This window comes from Triturus cristatus, chromosome 10 (assembly GCF_964204655.1).
Source record: "Triturus cristatus chromosome 10, aTriCri1.1, whole genome shotgun sequence".
NCBI classification, from domain to species: Eukaryota; Metazoa; Chordata; class Amphibia; order Caudata; family Salamandridae; genus Triturus; species Triturus cristatus.
In genome coordinates, this window is record NC_140593.1 from 643,413,639 (window position 1) to 643,437,535 (window position 23,897).

At 47.5% G+C, this 23,897-nt stretch overlaps 1 protein-coding gene across 2 annotated transcripts in view; it reads right to left on the reverse strand.

Moving 5' to 3' along the window:
- PGAP6 (post-GPI attachment to proteins 6) overlaps positions 1-23,897 on the reverse strand; it is a 589,880-nt gene that overhangs the window by 58,034 nt on the left and 507,949 nt on the right. For both annotated transcript variants that reach the window (XM_085632201.1, XM_085632202.1), the window contains 2 exons: positions 13,969-14,115; positions 13,094-13,210 (listed from right to left, as the gene is read on the reverse strand). In XM_085632201.1, coding sequence (XP_085488327.1) covers positions 13,094-13,210; positions 13,969-14,115 — 264 coding nt within the window. The remainder of the gene's footprint in view (positions 1-13,093; positions 13,211-13,968; positions 14,116-23,897) is intronic.

Consider the following 23,897-nt stretch of genomic DNA (forward strand, 5'->3'; position numbering starts at 1 on the left):
AATGAGGCTTCACGAGACAAATTTTGCTAGAATCCGGGAGGGAGTGGGGGGCCAGGTAGGGTCACCACCCAGTTTCCGATGGAACGAGGGGTGCGGCAAGGTTTTGCCATGGCACCAACGTTATTTTCTTTGTATATTAATGGAATAGTGGATAGTTTGTTGCCAGTGAATACAGATAACCCTTCTCTAGCTGGTGTAAAAATTCAGATTTTAATGTTTGCAGATGACACATTCATTATTTCCAAGACCCCTAGTGGCCTCCAGCGAGCCTTATTAATCTTTGAAGATTTTTGTGCTGCTAGAGGCCTGGAAGATAATGTGGCAAAAACGAAATTCATGGCTTTTAATCCGCACCGAAGTTTTAAAGGGAAAGTTTTTATGAATAACCAACCACTTGAACTGGTCAGTGTTTTTACCTATTTGGGTATTCACCTAGAGAAGAACCTTAAGTGGGACTGTCATATAGATACAGCTGCTCTAAAACATCGACAATTTAAGGGAGCTTTAAGGCAGGAGCACAAAAGGTCATTAACAAAACTGATTAGACCAGTCCTCCAAGTTTACGAGTCAAAAGCTGTTAGCTCCGCGCTGTATGGCACGGAATTATGGGGGTTTGAGAAAGCAGTTTCCCTAACTCTCTCTGAAAATAAGTTCCTCCGCAGCATTACTGATCTCCCACAAAGTGCTCCCCTAAAACCACTTAGATATGATTTGGGTAGAAAAGCCATTATAAATATCTCCAATCTGCGCCCGATTTTATATTGGCGCAGGTTGTGGACGACACCGGAACTTTCATCATATGCCGCTGGTTTTCTTGATGTAATAAAATCTGATGGCTTTCACAAAATTGGTTGGTTAAGGGGTGTTAGAAATAGCCTGGTAGGCTTGGGTATGAAAATGTTATGGGTGAACCCAACAGAAGCCTCCTTTCCATCTAAAAATATTTTAAAAGAGAAGTACTGGGAATGGGCTGTTCATAATAGTTGGAGTAACACTGATCCATCTACCATTGCGGGAATTTTTTTAGAAATAAAATTTACCCCCAGACTCTAATCTTACTGGGATATTATTTCCAGGCCAAGAGATAGGAAGCTGTATTTCCAACTTAGGGCAGGTTCATTACCTTTAAAGTCCCTCACCTCCAGATGGACCCCCACAAGTGATAACATCTGCCCTGCTTGTGGGAGTCACAACTAAACAGTTGCCCACCTGTTCTTTGTCTGTCCTGCCTATGCAATCTCCAGGCGAGTTTGGCTGACCCCAATGTGCAAACTACCTGGCACAAATAGGAGCGCTGAAGCCGAAAGGCTTATGCGCACTAGTACTTTGCCATTTATTATAATAGCGGTAGCCAAATTCCTAGGATGGGCATGGGTAATAAGGCTGAATCAAAAAACTGGGTAATTTTTGGTGAGCAATAATTTTAGCTTCCTCAGCCTGGCCATGGTATGTGATTGATTAATTAATAAATTGTTTTTATTTGTTGCCCTAATGAACCTTTTAATGTAATGAAAATTGTCGACATGAAATTTGTATTTCTTCCATTTGCTCAGATTTTAGTTTTAAAATCAAGTTTTTTTAATAATCCAACCAAGAATTTTTTTAATTGTGTGATTTCAAATGTTGTTTGTTTTGTGCTTTTATGAGTATACCTCGAATAAAGCTATTTTGGATTGGATTGGAGTTGATAGATGGCAAATCAGTTTAGAGGAAACATAACATTCAATATCAACTTTACCCAATAACAAATCCCCAGATGAGACTGATATCCAGGACAGTTTTATAAAATGGTCAGTTCTCAAGTAGCAAATGAGCTAAATGCAGCATTTAAAAAAGCAGAATTCCAAAACACATTTAATTCATTCTCCAATAAATGAGTAATAACTTTGATTCTAAACCAAACAAGGATCAACAAAACTGGGTTAACTAAAGACCAGTTTTGCGAGAACACATGTGAAGTCTTCAGAGAAAGTAACCGTGACCAGGCTCCAAAACGTTATCCAATCTTTAACACACAAATCTCAGGTGCAATTTGTCCCTGGTATTTTAGGGTTTCCCAGGACCCAACAGTAGCCCTCTGCCTTGATGTGGAGAAAGCATTTGATTTACTTGAGTGATTACCTTTCCAGGGTGCTTGAAAGATACAACTAAGGAGCCAGCTTTATATCTAGAGTGAAATTACTATATAATGACCCATTGGCCCAAATAGGATTTGCAATGTGGTGGATTCTGGTCAGAAACATTCCTTATCAAAAAGGGTACACAGTGTTCCTGGTCTCACATTTATTGTTTTTGTAAGCCATGGATAAATAGCAATGGCTATAAGAGCGATTTCTGAGACTGAAGAAATTCGAACAACCATGGGAGAAATTAAAGCCCTATAATAAGTAGATGACAGCATGTGAACACCCACAAAATCTTGGAGTTTAATACTGGCACTCATAACACTGATAGGAACAATTTCCAGCTTCTCTGGCTACAAAATCAATCAATCGGGCAAGACGCAAGGCACTCCTGGTGCGTAGATATAGTACGATGGCCAAGTTAGAGGAATATGATTTTAAAAGAACCAAAATAACCTTAAATATTTGTGAATACTCAAATACAGGCTTTGTGGCTCGTCTGGTGTTTCATCCTCAATGTAGGTGTGAAACAATTGTGATTGAGCGTCTGCAGCTGGGAATTTATCCCAGGGTTAGAATACCTCTGTCCTGAATGCTTTCTGTGCCTCAACACCTGGGAGATGGGTTGCAGAGATCCTCCGGTTCCTGGCTTTAAGCCATTTCAAGATTGTCTGAGCTTCGTGAGACAATGGACTGGACCTTGCCCATCCCTGCTTGGTGAGGTAGTGATGGTAGAAAAGCCTTCAACGCTAAATGAACTGCTTGTAGCCCAAGGAGACTGATGTGATAAGTCATCTCCCGGGGTGACCATGTTCCCCGGATTTGTTTGTGATCCATATGCGCTCCCCAACCTGATAGAGAGGCATCTGTGACTATTGTCTGAGATGGTACCTCCTGATGAAACAGCATCCCTTGATGGAGGTTTGATGGAGAACACCACTAGCTCAGGGACTGAAGTGCCTTAGGATATAGATTGTTCCTGTCCTCCTAGTTGCCCGAATATTTATCCCACTGATCTTCCAGAATCTCCTGAAGCGGATTCATGTGGAGGCGAGCATTCGGGAGTTAGAAAAATGCACTAGGCCATCGAGCCTGGGAGAGATGACACTATTCTCACTGTGGGATGAGAGGCTGTCTTGAGAGAGTGACACTTCAGACGGATTGATAACAGTTGCTCTTCCGAAGGATACACTCTTGCTTTTACTGCATTGATGATGGCACCCAGGTAATACAGAGACTGGACTTGAGAAAATGTCAATAGGGTGTGGTTGGGATGCAGACCTAATCGTTAAGCTTCTCATAGTGAAGAAGATTTGATCAGCCAGTCGTTTAGATAGGGATAGACAAATATTAGGAGCTTTCGGAGATGAGCAGCGACCACTGCCATCCACTTTTAGAACGTTCGGGGGATGATTTGATGCCGAACTGAAGTACATTGTATTGATAGAGCTCATAGCCTACAACAAATCTCAAGAATTTGCAGTGTTTCCTGGTATTGAAATGTGAAAAAATACGCCTTGAAAGTTTATCGCACAGAACCAGTCCCCAAGATGTATTAGGGGATAAATCTGATGCATGTCCAGTATTCGGAATTTCTCTCTCCAAACCCATTTGTTGGCGGTCTTCAGATCTAGAGTGGGTCTGTATTCATTTTTGGGGCCTTTCTTTTTTGACCAAAAAATAACTAGCCTAAATCCCCATGCTTCATTGTATGGAAGGGACGATTTCCACTGCTTCCTTGTGCAGAAGGTTGTTGACTTCTGAGTGCAGATGTTGAGTAGATGGTTTTGGTAGTATACTTGGAGGAGGAGTGGTAAATCGGAAAGAATACCAATTATGTACAATATTTAGAACCCAGACATCTTTTGTTATGGATTGTCACTCCGCCAGGAAATTAGGTATATTTCCCCCTACCAGAGTGGGTAACAGAAAAGGGGGAAATAGAGATTCATTGTTTACATCCTGATGCAGGTTTCCCCCTTGGGCAGCCTGATAGCTGGCTCTTCCTCTGGGTTGACAATGTAGTTGGTGTTGGTAAGGTCTGTGTTACAGATGCGATTGTTGACCTTGACACCAGTGAGGGGTCTGAGCCCTCTGCAGGTGATAATGACATTGGTAAGGCCTGTAGGATGCTTCACTGATCTTTTTGTTTTTCAAGACCAACGGCCTTCAGGGTTTCCATATCAGAGTTCACCGAGCCATCTTGTCATCTGTATGACTTCCAAACAATGTGGATCCTGAGAATGGAAGGTTAATGATACGTTGTTGTGCCTCATGTTTAGGACCTGTAAGGCAAAGCCAAGAGTGTCTTCTGAGGGCCTGACCATGATGGCACTCAAGGGCTGCTAGTAGTGAAGTCAGCAGCCACACTACTAACTTGGTTGTAGACCATCATCCCTCATTTACCACATCAAGGAAGTCTTACCATCGATCTCTAAGGAGGTTGTCTGCAAACGTTTGCATTGAGTCCTTAAAGGCTCTATCATATCTGCAAAGCAGGGCCAATGCACTTGTAGCTTTCATCGAGGTGCAGCTGTACCATATACTTTGCTTCCCACTGAGTCCAGTTTCTTACTCTCCTTGTCCGGTTGTACCGTGGACAAAGGAGCATTGAGTGCAATTCCTTTGCCCCCAGAACCACTACAAAGTCAGGACGAGGATCTGAGTGAAGAAACCGCAGAGTGTAGTTGCTGTAGCTTGCAACCCTACTGGCAGACAAGATGAAACTGGTGCACTAATTGATATCTGATGCATTTTCCTCTGAAATGTTCTGAAATGGGCAGAATTGTTTACATTTTTGGATATAAGGAAGAGATCTAGAAAAAGTGACAGCTTGTGGACTTCAAATGTAATTAGGCCCTTTTCTCTTGCTGCTCTCATGATGGTCTTCTTTAGTTTGAAGTCATGGACAACGTATGTATCAGAATGTCTGTGGCAAGGCTTCATCTTTGAAGATGAGCTCGTGGTCTTGCACATTCTGTTGCGTTTTATGTCTACTTCCTCGCTGGTTCGGAGTATATGCATGAAAAGCTTTCTAATGAAGCTTTCCAATGAAGCTTTCCAGATCTGTGCCTTCTGATTTTGGAGAGACCATCAATTCCTTATATTGTGCCTCTAGAACAGTTTAAAGGCCTTCTATTTGGCTTTGTAGCTTAATGTTTTGTTCCTTCAACACTAACAGCTCTTGATGTAGCATTCCCTCCTCCTCTCTGTGTCTTCAAGAGATAATCCTGTTTGACCTCCCTTATTTCTTCTTTCATCAAGGTGAGGTGTGGTCTAAGATCCCGCAATAACTCCTCTAAACTATCTTACTAGGTGGCAACCTCCTCTTCTGTATTCTGAGCCATTGTCCCACCAGGTGATGACATCGGGGATTCTCAGAGTTTGGGTTCTTTTTTCGATGTGTTCTCTGCAATAGCTGTTATATTGTGCTGGGCAGGGTATAGTTCTGTGGCACAGTTGAGATCACCCCAGGCCAGTTTTAATTAAGTGGCCTTATCGCAGTTTCCTTGGTTTGCTCCGGACCTCTTCCTCCAGTACACAGAGGGGGGACCATCTTCTGTTATGAGGAAGTCTGTTATTTGCTGTAAACATAATTTGTCAGTGGGTGTGCCCGGTCCATGTTTTTAAGTCTATGCTCAGTCTCCACTTGTTTTCAACTTTGCTAAACTGCACCATGCTGTGTCCAAGCTATTCTACACACTAAAACTGTTTCCTGCTGTCCCTCCTAAAAACCTACAAATGGGTGATCTAGTATTGCCCCAGGCCCCTTCTTCCTTCATAGGTCCTTAAGGACTCTTTCCACTTTCCCTTCTTCCTCATATTTTTTGTTGGTGATGCGGTCATGATGGTCTGTACTGGGGGTTTATCTCATTAGTGGTATGTGTTTCAAGAGCACAGTCTTAGCAAATCTTGTGGTGCATTTTCAGATGGGTGCTGGTAAATGCCTTAGTGAGCCTCTTGCTCCAGCCTGTGGTGCCTTGTCTCTGCTCTGATGGAAGAGAGTGCTCACAGAGTGTGCAGTTCTGGTGGGGCAGTAATCAACCTATCATGACTCAGGGCCCTCGTCCCTACAGTGTTCTCTCTTTTTCGGTCAGTCGCTTGGATGGACTACTGCATCAGCCACTCCTGCTAGGGCCCTTTTCCACACAAACCATGCTCCTATCTGCAGAACCATGTTGCCCAGCGGGGCCAAGCGTCTTTCTCGTGCTAGAGGGCATCCATTGCTCTTGTGTACTCACAGCAAGCCAGCATTTTGGTACCAGCCAGGACTCAAGTCCTCAAGACTTTTTGGAGACTGGATTTATTTCTGTAGGGGATTCCATGACTCTCAGCGTTACTACTTTGCCCCTCCCAACACTAGGTTTGCATAGGTAGAAACTCTTCATGAGCCAACAGTGTGCTCAAATGTGGGCTGTGGGTGCCATCTTGGATGCAGTTCCAGCAACCTCGGTCTGAGTGACTGCCCATCTGGCCCCACTTCTCCTCTATCTTCGTTTCTAGAGGTCAATATGGCTGCAGCAGAGAGCTCATGTCCATTTTGTGACTTTGCAACAATATTTGCTATCTGGGCACGGCCGATTGGGAGGATACTGGGTGAGGCTGGACAGAGGACTGGGAGACATCCTGGGGAGAATTTTGAATAATTGCAGCCCTGGGGGATGGGGTCTCCAGGGCCCAAAAAGGCTCAGGGAGGGGGCTGTGTGGCCCTCCACCCTTCCAATTAAAAGGAAGGCCTTGGAAATAGGGTGGCCAGGGCCTATGAAGGCTCAGGGAAGGGGACCATGTGCCCCCACCTTTAACTTAATAAAAGGGTCCTGGGGTATGGGGTACCAAGGTCCTAAAAAGGTTTGGGGAGTGGGGCTGCAGGGCCCTCCTACCCTTTATTTTAAGTTTTAGCCCTGGGGATGGGGTCTCCAGGGCCTAATAAGACTCGGGGAGCGAGGCCGCATGGCATCTTACGCCTTTAATAAAAAATAAAAAAACAGCCCTGGGGTTCTCAAGTCCCAACATGGCTCACCGACCCCCTACCCTTTATCTTAAGTAGCGGCCCTGGGAAATGGGGCACTGACGGCCTAATAAGGCTTGGGGAAGGGGGCCACGTGGCTAAAATTTAGCCACTATGTAAACTACGAAAAACCGAATTCACTCATTGGATGATGTCATCAGTGATGTCATAAATGATGTAATTCGAGACGTTACAAGCAATGTCATAGAACATGTCATAAGTGATGTAATATGAGGTCATAAACAGTGCATGGCAGGGGCTAAAGTTTTTTTAAATTTTTTGTTCAAAAGGTTAATGTTGTCACTGACATATTCACCTGACTATAACGTTACTTTAACCTTTATGTTTTTGCAGTGAATTTCAAAGTGTTTGTTGTTGTTAAAGTCTTTTTATTACAACTAACTATAATGTTACTTTAGCCTTTTTTTAAAAATATATATATTCACTACAAAACCCAAAAATTACAGGGATGTTATAGTTAGGCTCAGATTTCACTCTTACAAAACCATAGAGATTTAGCAATTAACCATAACATATGCCCTCCCTATGCACTGCTTATGACCTCACATTTAATATGCACTTTTGGGCTTATAAACAAAAGCACCGTAACTGTCAGAGTTCGCAATGTTGGAGGCTCATTTAATTTTTCAGAAGAGTTTAATAAACAGCTTCTGAGCTGCTTATATATGCGTGCGCAAATGTGAGCATTGCGCACGTCGTGGGCTGCTGTAGTCCGGTCCAATTGGTTCAGTGTGATGTCAAAGTATGCAATAAGTCTACATGCTACTTGCGAGGTAGACCGGCGCTAATGGTAGTTAGGCCGCGGGGACCCTATCCCCTGGCCATGTGTGCCCCCGTCCCACCCAGGGCACCCAGTGTGCTATGGGACCATGGGGGAGCCTCAGGGCCACCACAGTCCCAGCCGGCTCCCCGCCTCATTCGGGGGCCGGCATTGCTCTTACACACAGGGAGCTGATAAACATGCAGCTCCCTGTATGCTAGAGCAATAGTTTCAGCTCTTTCCCTGCCCGCACCTCCGCTTCCAGCAGGCGGAAGCACTTTGACAGCTCCTGCTTCCCCACTTTAAAATGTAATTTTGGCCCCAAGGCGCGGGGTGTCCGTGAGCCCCCACACTATTGTTGAATTAGCTCCAAGGAGGTGTTGGTAGACCCTGGGGCTTAAAACAGCTCAGGTCAGGCGTCTGTGCAGCTCCCTTCATTAATTAAATAAAGCCCCGGGTAGGTGGTGGTCCCTGGGCTCATTTGAGCCCATGGTTGGATGGTTGGATGTTTGAGAAGCCCCTTCTTTTTTCGTGCGAGTCCGAACTTTTGGGGTGTGGCTTCTTCGTCGGCTCCGAGGGTTTTTTCGGTGCTGGGGAGTCACTGCTTGGTGTCTTCGGTGCTGAGGGCTTCGGGGTGGAGGTAGCGGTCGGCTCGGAGGATGGGTGCGGCTTCTTTTTTGGTGCCGATGATTGGGTTTCGGTGCCGGTGGCAGGCAGACTCGAGCCCGAGTCGCCGGAAGGCTTGGTAGGCTTCTTTGCCGGGCCCGAGGGCAGGGCATGGGAAGCAGTGTGTCGTGTGCACCTGAGCCCGAAGGTGAAGGTGTGACTGAAGCCTTTGTTGTTGTAGGGAGTGGGTTGGGGTCGGCGTCTCTACTTACGACCCGTTGAGCTGGAGTCACTTCCTCGACGTCATCGGCTTCGGAGGTGCTGATGAGGCCTTCTTCGACCCGCTCCTCTGGCACATTGACGCCCTCTTGGAAGATGTCGTCGGGGATCGAACTCGACAAGCGAGCCATGGTCCTTCGGGCTCGTCGATCCTGGATGGTCTTCTTCGAGCGGAAAGAGGCACAAGCTAGGCAGTCTCTGGCTTCGTGCTCGGGAGAGAGGCAGAGGTTACACACCTCATGGAGATCGGTGTGGGGAAACTTTGACTCACATTGAGGACACTTTTTGAAAGGCGTCCTTTCCATGAGCCAGCTGCCAAGGCTCAGGTCGGCCCGAAGGCCTTCTTCAACGACCGGAATTGAAGACTTGTAGAGATGCGCGCTGATTAGGGTTCGCGATCGAGACAATACCGTCGAAAGGGTGAAGGATTGCGTGTCGAAACGGTAACGGTTCCGAACTGGAGCGCAAGAAATACATCCGAGCCCGATGGCGGAAAAAAACAATCTGAGGATGGAGCCGATGCCCATGCGCACTATGATCCTAAGGAGGAGTCACCTACCTCGTGACTTCCAAAGACTTTCCAGGACAAAAACAAGTGCAAACATCCGGGCCCAACACCAGATGGCGATCTATGCATAGTGTGTAATCTGCAGAACATAAGCCTCGAACAAAGATTGTTTAGATCGGTGTCCCTCGGGGACCCCAGGACCAGAGCTACTGGCCAGGGTATTCCTACCCTGTCCCCTTTTCTTTTTTTCTGTGTTTTTTTGTGGGGGGACTCAGCAGAAGCCGAGAGATGGCTGCCAACACTTCCTGATTACCCACCCCAATCTACTCCACTTCAGTGTACCTCACTCTAACTCACTCCACTCTACCCCAGTTCACACCACTGCAATCCAGTCTACCTCCAGCCACTGCAATCTATCCCACTCCACTCAATCTAACACAATCAACCTCACCCCACTCCAATCAACCCCACTATGCTCAAATCTACCCCACTACGCTCAAATCTACCCCACTATGCGCCAATCTACACCACTACGCGCCAATCTACACCACTACGCGCCAATCTACACCACTACGTGCCAATCTACACCACTACGTGCCAATCTACCTCACTACATGCCAACCTGCCCCACTATGCACCAACCTGCCCCACTACACGCCAACCTGCCCCACTACGCTCCCATCTACCCCACTCTGCTCACAATCTACCCCACTCTGCTCACAATCTACCCCACTCTGCTCACAATCTACCCCACTCTGCTCACAATCTACCCCACTCTGCTCACAATCTATCCCACCCCGCTCACAATCTATCCCACCCCGCTCACAATCTATCCCACCCCGCTCACAATCTACCCCACCCCGCTCACAATCTACCCCACCCCGCTCACATTCTACCCCACCCCGCTCACATTCTACCCCACCCCGCTCACAATCTACCCCACCCCGCTCCAATCTACCCCACCCCGCTCCAATCTACCCCACTCCGCTCCAATCTACCCCACTCCGCTCCAATCTACCCCATCCAATCTACCCCACTCCGCTCCAATCTACCCCACTCCGCTCCAATCTACCCCAGTCTAGTGTACCTCAATCCAATCAAACCCACTCCACTCCAATCTACCTCACTATACTCCAGTCCAATTTCACCCACTACACTGCAATCTATCTAACTCCGTTCCACTCTAATCTACCCCACTCCACTTCAATCTACCCCACTCTACCCATTATACCCCACTCGATTCAACTCTACTCTAATCTACCACACTCTACTCAACGCTACCAAAATCTGCACCACTCCACTTCCCTCCACTTCCCTCCAATCTACCTCACTCAACTTCAATCTAACCCACTTCACCCTAATCCAACTCACTACAACCTACTTCAATCTACCTCACCCCATTCCACACACATCTACCCTTCTCTAATCTACCCCACCCAAATCTATCCCCTTCTACTCGACTCAAATCTATTCCACTCCAATCTACCCTACTCTACCCAACTCCAATCTAACCCACTCCATTCCAGTCTACCCCATTCCAATCATGCCTCTTCAATCCACCCCACTCTTATCTACCCCACTCCATTCCAATCTACCCTACTCTAATTCACCTAATCTAGCCCACTCCACTCCAATGACTCCACTCTTCCCCAATCTATCTCACTCCTCTCTAATCGTGGCTCCACTCCACCCCTCTGCATTCCAATCTACCCGACTCCACTCCACCCAAGTCTACCTCAATTCAATCTAACCACTCCATTCCACCCAATTTACCCCACTACACTCTACTCAATCTACCACACTCCATTCCACCCCACTCATGCTACCCCACTCCATGCCAATCTACCACATGCCACCCAAACCTAACCCACTCCAGTCCAATCCAATCTAAACCACTCCACCCCAATCTACCACACTTCAATCAACCCTACCCCACTCCACCTTGCTCCAATCTACCCCATCCAATTCACCTCACCCCAATCTACCTCACTCCAATCTAACCCACCCTAACTCATTCTACCCACACCAATCTACCACACACCACTCTAGCCAACTCCACGCAAAACGACACAACTCCCATTTCACTCCAATCTACCCCACTCCCCCAATCTACCCCACTCTGCCCCACTCCAGACTACCCCAATCTACCCCCACTCCATTCAATTCTACCCTACTATAATGCATTTAATCTACCCCACTTCAACACACTCCTCTTCAATCTACCCAACTTTACTCCAGTCTACCCCACTTCACTCCACTATTCATTAATCCTGCCCACTCCACTCTTTCACAAGCTACCACACTCCACTCCAATCTATCCTAATATATCCCACTCCACTTTACCCCAATCTACCTCGATCTACCCTGCTCCTATCTACTCCACTCAAATCTACCCCACACCACCCCTATCTACCCAGCTAATCTACCCAGCTCGTCTACTCCAATCCACCCCACTCCAATCTACCCACACTCAACTCTATCCCACGCTACCCACACTCTCCTCTACTCTGCTCTACCTCATATCATCCCATTCCATGCCCCTAACTTTTATCCATGCTGAACAGCAGCTACACAGGTGTACAAAGTGGCTAAACACGTTGCCAAAGCCAATAGCTCTTGCATAGGGGAGACCTATTGGCTACGCTAATCCGTTTTTTTATTTTTTACTCCCAACTTCCCTTTACCTCTATTCACCACTGAAGCCTAAAATTATACTTGCCTCCCTTTACTTCTACCATCCTTAAATCTTAAAAATTGCCTTTACCCACTTTTAAACCTTTTACCAATACCTAATTTTACCTCTATCCAGTCCTAAACCCTAAAATCACCTTTACCCTCCTTTACTCCGACCTACCCCAAAACCCTAAAATTACCCTTACCTCAACCCATCCCTAAACCCCAAAATCACCCTTGCCTCCCTGTACCTCTACCCATCCCTTAACCCTAAAATCACCCGTACTTTCTTTTTATCTCTACCTGCATTTTAACCTATTTTTCTGATGGCATGAAAATCATGTTATTGAAATAAACAAAATACCTGCATGGTAAAGTACTGCATGGTAAAGAATGCATGGTGAAAGTAAAAGCCTATACTATGCACTTACCCGAGTAGTAAAGGTCATGTGTGGTAAAGACTACGTTGTAAAGGCTGTACAACGTAGTCCCGATAGATGGAAAATGGCCCCCACTCCCTGGACCCTGAGGCTGCAGCACGTCCTGCACTATTTATAGCTACACATCAGCTCTAGTGCTAAACAAATACTATGTTTTGCCATTATTTCTAGGTTAATGTATTTGGATTGCACTATTCAAGGGTCTTACTTAAGGTATAAATCAGTCCATGAGTTTTTACAACTTTTGAATCTGAATCTCAGAACTGACCCACTTCAGGAGATTAATGAAAGGCCATTGTTTACTCTTGAACTGTTTCCAGTAAAGGTTGGATTTAGTCTCCAAAAGATGCTAAATTACTGCTTCACAAAGGGACAGGCACATTACTACATCTCACAGAATCCTGTTTTCAGAATCAGATCAGGGACTGTTTAACTATGATTTGGTAGACAAAGACATGAAAAAGGGGTGAAAATATATATTATGGGCTCATTCTCCCTCACCATGAGATTAGCTTGCTGAGTAACTAACAATATGATCATCAGATGTAAAGGGGCAAGGAGATTATAGTCATGGGACAATTTAACTTTACAAGGAAAGACAGGGCAGGTCAAACTAAAACAATAACAGTAGTGTTGGTGTTCAGAGACCACAACACAGCTTCTGATATAACCTACCCATACAACTAGTAAGAAAGTAATTGCGAAAAGGCAGGGGCCCATCATGTTCCAGATTCCTCTTCGATCCAACTGCATAGACATAGCAATTAGCAAAGTGCCAAGGATGAACAGCATCTGTGGGGAAAGAGAAAGAATAGCATTTGAGTAGAATGTGCAAATAAACTTAGTTGTGGAGAGTATTTACTCATTAGCCGCAAGGATAGAGACACAAAAAAGAATGAGCATCTTCAACAAGTATTACCTTAGGTCTGACCTTAGCCAGCCTGTTATCTTATTTTGTTTTTTCCCCTCAAAACAAATATAGAAGACATTAACAGTGCACAAGTAATAAAAGAAAGTTAATAAAAAGTAGAAATACACATCACAAAAATGATCCATAGCAAAATAAACTTTATAAAATAAAATAGAATGAAAGCAGAGACTGGCCTACCAGCCCGACACTGAAATCGACTACTTTCTAGGAGAATGTCCACAGGTGCACAAACGAAATGCTGTCTCTTACAGTGAGACAGCCAATGGCTAAAGTAGGCTGGCCCACTGCCCCATGCAGAAGGCTGTGGTGGGTCGACGCAAAATGCGAATGATACTTGAAGAGACCAATGACTGACTAAAAGTGCCTCCATGTCTGTATGTATGTTTAGCATGATTTTTTTAAAGACAGAAGAGGAGGCTGGCAAAACTACTAAAGCTGTCTATAGGGCAGATCTAAACATAGAAATCCAGGCACAGAATACATGCATGAAAGAAATTAAAAAGGATAATGACAGCGGTGACGTACACAAAAAAGAGGTGAAGTGACACATCCCATACCACCTACATACAGTTTATGATCACTCTCCCAGATTATTTTGTAGAATTTGCAGCTCACTCACATATTTCAAGATATTCTTTACTCTCGACATGCACATCAAAGTCACCCAAATGGAGACGACAGAGCCCAGGAAATCACAATACTGCAAAGTGTCATAGTCCATAATGCACATTACTGCAATCCCTGGCTGGTCACAGGCATGATAGAACTGCAAAGAAAGAAGACAAAACAAACATTGGCAGACCAAGCAAAATCCAAATATCCAGCTGCTTTTAGTAATACATGTATGTAAAAAAAAAAAAGCAAAGCCTAGGGGTCTAGCTCTGTATATACATACATACATTCAAGCATACAAGCGTTTTCTTCCTTAGTCCATGTGGACATGTAACAGGTGCAAACTACAAACCCAATTCACACCCATTTATACCAATATGATCAGTCCTTCCTTTCTTTTAGTGATGCAAAACTGGACCATGCACTATTTGTGGTAGATGGTTAAATCTGGCCGCCATTTTTATTCTTCTTTATTAATGTCATTATTTGTCCACAAATATTTACGTAATTACCACCAACCATATCTTTTAGTTCTACAATTACATCATCATATTGTAATCAAGACATTAAAGTGACAGTGCATTCAAATATATTGATAATACTTTCCTAAAGAAAATGCCTTTGCAATATGCAAGAACTGCAGTCAAGCACTGTATTGTAATTAATAATTCCAACTAATTCAATTTCACAAATAGGATCAGCATAGTAAAGGGGAAACATTAACGTGACAATACATTCAAATACTCTGATAGTCCACTTTTGATTTAAAGTACTTCATAATATCCTGCACTGAAAATGCTACACTATATATTCTTTAAAAAGTCAAGATGTTACAATCTAAACTGTATATGGAACATTGAGATAGTAAAACATTCAATTGAAATAATATGGTAGTATGTAGTACAGATTAGCTCATATAATCCAACAGAATGACAGTACTCCCACTACAGTTCATTAGTGTGAGTACTCTCATAAATAACATCCCATAACCAAAGTGGCATAGAATTTGGTTAGATCGACGTAAAGAACAAGTTACTTACCTTCGGTAACGATGTATCTGTAAGAAACATTAGTTAGTTAGATTCCTCACCTTAGAATATCCCCAGGCGTCAGACTGGAACCGGAAGATTTTTCGTCAGCAATACCCCTTGCGCGTCGCTAGGCGTCGTCTGCGGCTCCGCGTCCGTCGTCGGCGTCGTGCGCCGGGATGACGTCGTCGGAGTACTTAGACGCCGCCCTCGCGCGCTGACGTCAGTTCTTGTACATAGCCTTCCGCGCCAGGAACGCAGAGCCATGCAAAGACCGACACTGGTGCCAAAAATAAAATCTAGGGGCCTGAAAGGACAACCTTAACCCTAGATGTCAGTTCGCAGAACGGGGAGGATGGGTGGGTCGGTGAGGAATCTAACTAACTAATGTTTCTTACAGATACATCGTTCCCGAAGGTAAGTAACTTGTTCATCTGAAAGAAACACGTTAGTTAGATTCCTCACCTTAGAATAGATACCCAAGCAATACCATCCCCGGTGGTGGGTCTGCGAACCAAGATCAAACCAGAAAGTCCTGGAGGACAGAACGGCCAAAGAAGCCATCCCTCCGGACTTGGCTGTCAAGGCAATAATGCCTGGCAAACGTGTGTAGCGAAGCCCACGTTGCCGCCTGACAGATGTCCTGCAAAGGGACACCCCGTCCCAAAGCAGTGGTAGCCGCCGTGGCCCGAGAAGAATGGGCGCGCAGCCCAGCAGGAGGGTCCTTTTTGGCTAAGGAATAGCAAATTTTTATACACAAAACGACCCACCGAGAGATGGTCCGTTTGTGCACAGCTTTCCCCTTCTTAGCGCCCACGTACCCAACAAAAAGCTGGTCGTCCACCCGGAACTGTTTTGTGCGGTCCAGATAAAAGGAGAGCGCACGTTTTGGGTCCAGACGGTGGAGCCTCTCTTCCTCTTTGGAAGGATGCGGAGGCGGAAAGAAGGTGGGCAAGGTGACAGACTGCCCAAGGTGAAATGGAGTCACCACTTTAGGAAGAAAGGAGGGACGAGGCCGAAGGACAACCTTGTCCGGATGAACAGATAGAAAAGGAGGCTTTGAAGATAAAGCCTGGAGCTCACTCACCCGTCTAGCCGAGGTGATGGCTACCAGAAAAGCAGTCTTAAGAGTCAGAAGACGAAGAGGACAATTGTGAAGAGGCTCGAAGGGAGCGCACATCAGGAATGTCAATACCAGATTCAAGTCCCACTGAGGCATTACAAAAGGGACAGGAGGGAACGTGTGTGTAATGCCTTTGAGAAAGCGTGTAACCACAGGGGACTTGAAAAGAGAAGGCTGATCAGGAAGCCGCAAGAAGGCGGAGATGGCAGCAAGATAACCTTTCAGGGTGCCCAGGGCAGAGCCCTGCCGGGCCAGAGAAAGAAGGAAGAGGAGAACCTCAGAAAGAGGGGCGGAAAGGGGATCCACAGCCTTTGCTGTGCACCATGCCACAAATTTGTTCCACCGGCAGGCGTATACCGACTTTGTGGAGGGACGCCTGGCTGCCAGAATGATATCACAGACTTCAGGAGGCAAGTCAAATGGCATCAACTGCCGCCGCTCAATCTCCACGCATGGAGGTGGAGGCTGGACAGGTTCGGGTGGAGGACCGTCCCCTGCTGCTGCGACAGAAGATCCTCCCGAAGGGGCAGACGTATCGGGGGATCGGTCAACATACTGAGGAGCTCGGGATACCAGTATCTTCGTGCCCAATCCGGAGCCACCAAGATGACTTGGGCCCGGTCGTGCCTGATCTTCTTCAGCACTCTGGGCAGAAGTGGTATAGGCGGAAAGGCGTACAACAGACCGCAACTCCACTCGTGACGAAAAGCGTCGCCGAGCGAGTGCCGCCTTGGAAATTCCAACGCGCAGAACTGCTGACATTGCGCGTTCTCTTCGGTGGCGAATAGATCTAACCAAGGCTCTCCCCACTGCTGAAAGAGACCTTGCGCCACTTCTGAGTTCAGACGCCATTCGTGATCCATCATGCACCGGCGGCTGAGTTCGTCTGCTCTGGCGTTCAGAGAGCCCGCCAGATGTTGAACCACTAGGGTGACGCCCTGGTGTTCCAGCCATGTCCAGAGGCGCAGAGCCTCCTGACAAAGGGTCCACGACCCCACCCCGCCCTGTTTGTTGCAATACCACATGGCGGTGGTGTTGTCCGTGAACACCTGCACGACACTTCCCCTGACAGAGGGAAGGAAGGCTTTCAGTGCAAGCCGGATCGCTCTCAACTCCAACAGGTTGATGTGGAGGCGAGACTCCGCCGGAGACCAGAGGCCTCTGATCTCCGCCTCTCCCATATGGCCACCCCATCCCAGGAGGGACGCATCCGTCACTACGACATGCTCCGGTTGGGGAAGGGAGAGGCTCTTGCCCTTGACCCACTCGCGGTCCGTGAGCCACCACTGCAACTGCTGTGCAGTGCCCTCCGAGATCAAGACATGGTCGGACAGGTTGCCGTGATGCTGGGCCCACTGAAACTTCAGGTCCCACTGCAGAGCCCGCATGCGCCGCCTGGCGTGATGCACTAGTAGGATGCAGGAGGCCATCAGCCCCAGAAGCCGCAACACTAACCTGACCGAAACCCGGGATAGAGGCCGAAAGATGGGAATCAGGGCCTGTATATCCCGGACCCGCTGTTCCGGTGGATGGACCCGGAACTGTGCCAAATCGAGAACCGCTCCGATGAAGAGGAGCTTCTGAGAGGGACTCAGGTGGGACTTCGGCACGTTGATGGAAAACCCCAGCAAATGCAGGAGATCCGCCGTAGTCTGGAGGTGGGAGACGACTGCCTGGGGCGAGCCCGCCTTCAACAACCAGTCGTCGAGATAGGGGAAGACTGGAACCCCTGATCTGCGCAGATGAGCTGCGACCACCGCCATCACTTTCGTGAACACCCGAGGGGCACTGGTGAGGCCGAAGGGGAGCACGGTAAACTGAAAGTGCTCTTGGCCCACCGTGAACCGCAGGTAACGCCGGTGGGCCGGCAGGACGGGGATATGGAAATATGCGTCCTGCAAGTCCAACGCTACCATCCAGTCTCCAGGGTCTAGGGCAGCTAAAACCTGAGCCAACGTTAGCATCTTGAACCTTTCCTTTCGGAGGAAGGCATTGACGTTCCGGAGGTCCAAGATAGGGCGTAGGCCCCCCTTTCCCTTCTTGGGAACCAGAAAGTAGTGGGAATAACAACCACGACCTACTTCTGGACTCGGAACACGCTCGACGGCCCCCTTGGCCAAGAGAGCCGAAACTTCCTCGCGGAGAAGATTCAAATGATCCCCCGAGATACGGTGGTGCTGCGGTGGCATGGCTGGAGGGGTCGTCTCGAAGGGGAGGGAGTAGCCCCTTCGGACGATTTGCAGCACCCACCTGTCCGATGTTATGGACCGCCAGTGGAGCAGGTGATGGCGAACTCTGCCGCCCACTGGCGAGGTATGGGCCTGAAAGCTCGGACTAGGAGGGCTTTGAGGCGGATGCTGCCGGGGTGGAAGTGGGCTGACCACGTCGGCCTCCATTTCCGCCACGGCGGAAGCCACGTCCGCGACCGCGCGCAGGTTGGTTCTGCGGCTGGTGGCTTTGCGGACGTGAGGAGGCGCCCCTTCCTTGGCCACGAAAGGGGCGAAAAGCGGAGGTGTGCGCCCGCGGAGCCGAGAGGCCCAAGGACTTGGCCGTAGCCCGGGAGTCCTTAAAGCGGTTCAGCGCACTGTCCGCCTTCTCACCAAACAGGCGAGTGCCATCAAAGGGCATGTCCATGAGGGTGTTCTGGACATCCCCGGAAAATGACGTGGACCGCATCCAGGCGTGGCGGCGGAGCGCCACCGTGGTGGAAATCGCCCGACCCAGCGAGTCCGTGGTGTCAAGCCCACATCGTATGGCGTGCCGTGCTGCATCCCTCCCATCGGCCAAAGCCTGGTTAAGACGCGTCCGGACCTCCTCCGGACACAGGGGCAGCACGTCCTCCACCGTATCCCACAGGGAATGGGAATAACGGTCCAAGAGACAGGCGGTATTTAAGGACCGCAGGCCCAAACTAAGGGACGAGAACAGTTTCTTGCCAAACTGCTCGAGTCTCTTGGAATCCCGGTCCGGCGGAGCGGTCGGGAAGGAGGATTGGGAGGTAGAGGCCTGGATAACCAGACTCTCGGGGGTGGGGTGTTGGGACAGGAAACTGGGGTCGCCCGGGGCAGGGCGGTGGCGCCTGGCAACGTTCCTATCCACAGGAGGAACTGTGGAGGGCTTGGACCAGGTGCCCTGCAGAACGTCAGTGAGGGCCTCGTTGAACGGCAGCAGAGGCTCAGTGGAGCTTGCTGAGGTTTGAAGCACCTCAGTGAGGATGTTAGTCCTCACAGCCACGGCAGGCAACTCGAGCCCAAGGGCCTCGGCCGCCTTGCGCAGCACCACAGAAAATGCTGCACCCTCCTCCGAAGCCACGGTCGGAGGAGAAGTGAATCCAGTGTCTGGCGAGGTGTCCAGCCCACTGGCCTCCCCCAGTTCATCTGCCCAGTCCTGAGAAAGCTGTGACTGAACAGCCATAGGATCCTCGAACCCCTCCCAGTCGCCCCCTTCTTCCGATTCCTGATAAACAGGAGGAATGATCGGAACCGGACTGTAGAGATGGTAGGACTCAAGCGGCGTCGGATGCGGCGTCGGTCGACGCCGCTGCGGCGCCGGGTCCGGATGAGGGCTAAACTGGGGCGGTGTCGGCGCCAACGGCGCCGGAGGTGTAGGCGTGTGCGCCGGCGGCGCCGGTGACGGCGCCGGTGGAGGAGTGACTAGATCAACCGGCGTCGACTGGGGCCCAGGCATGGGCCCCGCGGGGACCTGCGGCGTCGAGACCGGAGTCGTCGACGGCGCCGGGGCCGGAGCCGCCGGCAGGCAAGATCGCCCAGTCGAGTCCGCGGGGCCCGAAGGCGCGCCAGCGGGCGTCGACGGCGGGGCCAGGCTCCTCATGGCCGAGAGGAAGGCACTGATCTCCGCCGGCGCCGCGTCAGTCCCAGGGACCGGAAGGTGTGGGGGCGGACGCGGCACCTGCGGCTCCGCCGGAGCCGCGGGGGTGGAACCACCCTGACCCTCGGCCGAGTCGCGCGACCGGCGAGGGGAGTCCAAAGAGCGGTGTCGCCTCTTGGACTTCTTTGAGCGTTTGGACTTACCCGACGACTTGGAGCCGGACGATCGATGACGTCGGCTAGGGCTCCGCGAGCGATCCTTGGACCTCCTCCTGGACCGGGATCGCGCACGACGCGGAGCCGAGTGGCGAAGCTCGAGAAGCTTGCGGGACCGCTCCCGCCTAGCCTTCGAAGTCAGGGCCTGGCAGTCGTTGCACGACTCCGCGTCGTGGTCGGGGCCTAAGCAGTAGAGGCACCGGCGGTGGTGATCGGTCACCGACATCAGTCGATGGCAATCCTCGCAAGCCTTGAACCCAGGCATCCTACCGGCACCAGATGTCGACAGACAAGGATCAAAAATGATCAAAAAGATTTAGTCAAAAAAGACTAAAAGGGGTAGCTCTCCCGGATCTGCGCTTACTGGCGCGGAAAAAAGAAGAACTGACGTCAGCGCGCGAGGGCGGCGTCTAAGTACTACGACGACGTCATCCCGGCGCACGACGCCGACGACGGACGCGGAGCCGCAGACGACGCCTAGCGACGCGCAAGGGGTATTGCTGACGAAAAATCTTCCGGATCCAGTCTGACGCCTGGGGATATTCTAAGGTGAGGAATCTAACTAACGTGTTTCTTTCAGATCATCAAAGTGCAATTTGCAACATCGCACAATCGCATTCCTAACTGAACTGATCACATTACAAGAGGATCAAATAAGAGGGCAATATATTCAGTTAAAAAATGGATGACCATCATCGTTCAGCCACTGCTGCATGGGTTCTAAATTTCATCCAGTTTCCAAATCCATTCATGCAAACAATACTATTTTTTCTAGCGCTCTAAAGTGAAAGAATTAAAAAAGTGTTTGTCCAAAACCATCATCAATAGTATAACATGGATTCTATAGCTTATACAGACAAAAATAAAATAATTAACCTAGAAAAATTGGTCCACCATGTACCAGCAACGCTGGCTCCACCCCAGACTCTTTTCTGCTCAGCAGGTGATTAGTGTTAAGTTGAAAGTAGTGTCAAAAGAGACTGATGAATAAATAAGGTTATTGCTTCAATTACTTCATCATCATCAACTTTATTTCGCACCACAAAGATGCATAAAAGTACACATAATAAAAGCATGTCATTACATTCAATAAACTGATCGAGCGATAAATACAATGCAGGTTACAAACAGGATCAGATAGCAGCGATCATGAATTAAAAAACAGGTACAATCAATTAAAACGATAATCTTTAAGATTCGATAGAAAATATACTAAAAACCTTGCGAGTTCTCAAAGTGGCCAAAAAAAAGGAAGCAAGTGCAAAGCAAACCAGTGGGGTTTCTAATTGGTAAAATACTGAAAGGGCTAAAACTGGATTAAGCAAGGAAAATGTTTATAAAAGTGGGATAATAAAAATCTTCCTCTTTGCGTTATACAATGGGCAGAAGAATATGAAGTGTGAAGTTGATTGGGTTGCCTTATTATTACACGGGCAGGGCGGTAAGTGACTTATAGAAAATAAATTGTAAGGATAGCCCAACATTAACCGAATAAAATTAAATTGAAATCGGGTCAGGATAAAACGATGCTGGTTGTTCTCGACAAACCCTAAATATGAATGAACATGTTTTGGCATCTGCAGTATGCTTTCAAACGTTTTTACAGATTGTTTCTCTCTATGGCTATCCCACCTGTCGCAAATATCTTTCGTTATATAAATGTCCATCAATCTAGATTTAGGAAGGCTGGGATTTGGTGGAGTGGTGCACAGCTCGTTCATACAACAGTGGTGGTCAAATAGTCAATGAGTCCTGATGTATAGTAAATCTTTTTTTTAATTTTCTCAGAAATGGTTTGCCAGCCAACGCGTTTCGTTCAAAAATTGAACTTCTTCAGGGCATAAGTGAGCATTCTTGTAGAATCAAAATGGTAAGGTAGCAAGTGTTCAGCGCGGGGGCCGGCTTGATAAGGGCCTGGGTGTGCTAGGTCTGTCAGACGAGCTGGAAGTGGCCACCAAATCCCAGTCTATCAGTTTTCTGCACAGCAGTTGGCACTCAACGATGGCTAGTGCTGGAGTTGGTCCATGCACGCTCACCCACATTTGACTACCAGGTGACAACACAGGGAACAACACAGGGTAGTGCGGTCACCGTGTCCGCCGTTGTCTGGAACCACTATTTTAGATTTAGGAAGGTTTTCACAAAGGGTAGGAGTGTCATATAGGAAAGCAAGACCAAATGAAGTTAAGGTTTGCCTAACATACGAAAGCCATGGGATTTTGTGGACATGAGCCATGTACATCATATCTTTCAGGATTTTCTGGCTTAAACCCACTGTGTCCCTTTTCCATACTGATAGCCAAAGAGAGAGAGGGGCTAATTTAATAGAATCAGTAATAAATGGCATACTGACTTCAGTGTGTGCAACAAGGTTATTACATGATTGTGGGACTCACAGCAATCTTTTGATAAATGTATCTACTATAACTTGGAATGATGTCACGTCTACTATCCCCCAGATTGCTGCCCTATATGTGGCTTCAATTACTTAAAGTTGCTACAGTTATATAAACACAGAAGTGAAATGTTACATACTTTATATCAGAATGTATCTATAAAATCTATGAGAAAAAGCATATTTAAATTAATAAAAATTAAAAAGACTTGTAATTCAGTTGTTGACTGCGCAAGTATTGCACAATTAAACATTTGTGTATTACAAAGACCAATGTCCTGTTGTGCTCCAGGTTTCTCTGCAATTTAATGCAGTTTATATTATATATATTTGCCAAATCGGGCTAACTCCAACATAAGTCCCAGCTTCTTTACATGTTGAGACACCATGTTTTAAAAGCAGTGGTTTTAATAAAGTGCAACGTGATGATAAAACTTCTGGGCAGCAGCAAAGCAGGTGTAACAGGGATTCTCTACTGAAATCGCAAAACCTTCACTTAACTAGAAAAGGCATGGCTTTACAATTGGTTCTAAACTCGTTGAACAGAAGAACAGTAAGTCTTGCTTGGAGTATTCAGTTTTTGTACTCCTTATTAAAGGCCCCTTTTTAAAAGTATGAATGCACTTTCATTCCTTCTTACGATTTCGAGATTGAATTTGCATAGGCTGCTGACTGTATCCAAGTCCGCCTTGCCCTAGAGAACTAGATCCTGCTTTTTCAAGACCGGTTTTATGGCCAGATGCGAGACGAAGGTGGATGTTAGAATGTCTAGGTTCAGATTTAGATCCTTAACCGAGTAGCTAGGACAATCAGTCTTACTGAAGATCTCATGTTAGTCCTTGTTACAAGAGTGTGGTTTAGTGTGAATAACTGAGTGATAGTATTTAATAAATGATGCCTTACATTCCTGCTCTTGGCCCATCAGGCCGAACTCAAGGCGCAACAGGGATCGATGGGTGTCGTTTGGTAAGTAGAACTTTTGTATGTATGCAGCACACTGTAGTTTATCCAACACTGATGAAAGCTTCCCTGGGTAAGCTTGATGACCATTTGAAATTGTCTGTAGCAACTTTGCTTCTTCTTTGGTTCTTATAATGGCTTCTGCTCATGAACTATTTGATTTGCAAAATGCAAATGTTACAGCTGCAGCTTTTTCCGAGATGTACTTTAGGTGTAAGTTTTTGTTTTACGCTTTTCGTAAGCCTTACGCCCAAATAATATTTCTGTGAGCCTGCAATTTTTAGGTGACCAAGACTCCAGTGCAGCTTAGGTTTGTTCTTGTACCACCCAAAGACCATCACCTTTGTTTTGTCAACATTGGCAACATACTTATTATTCACGTAGTAA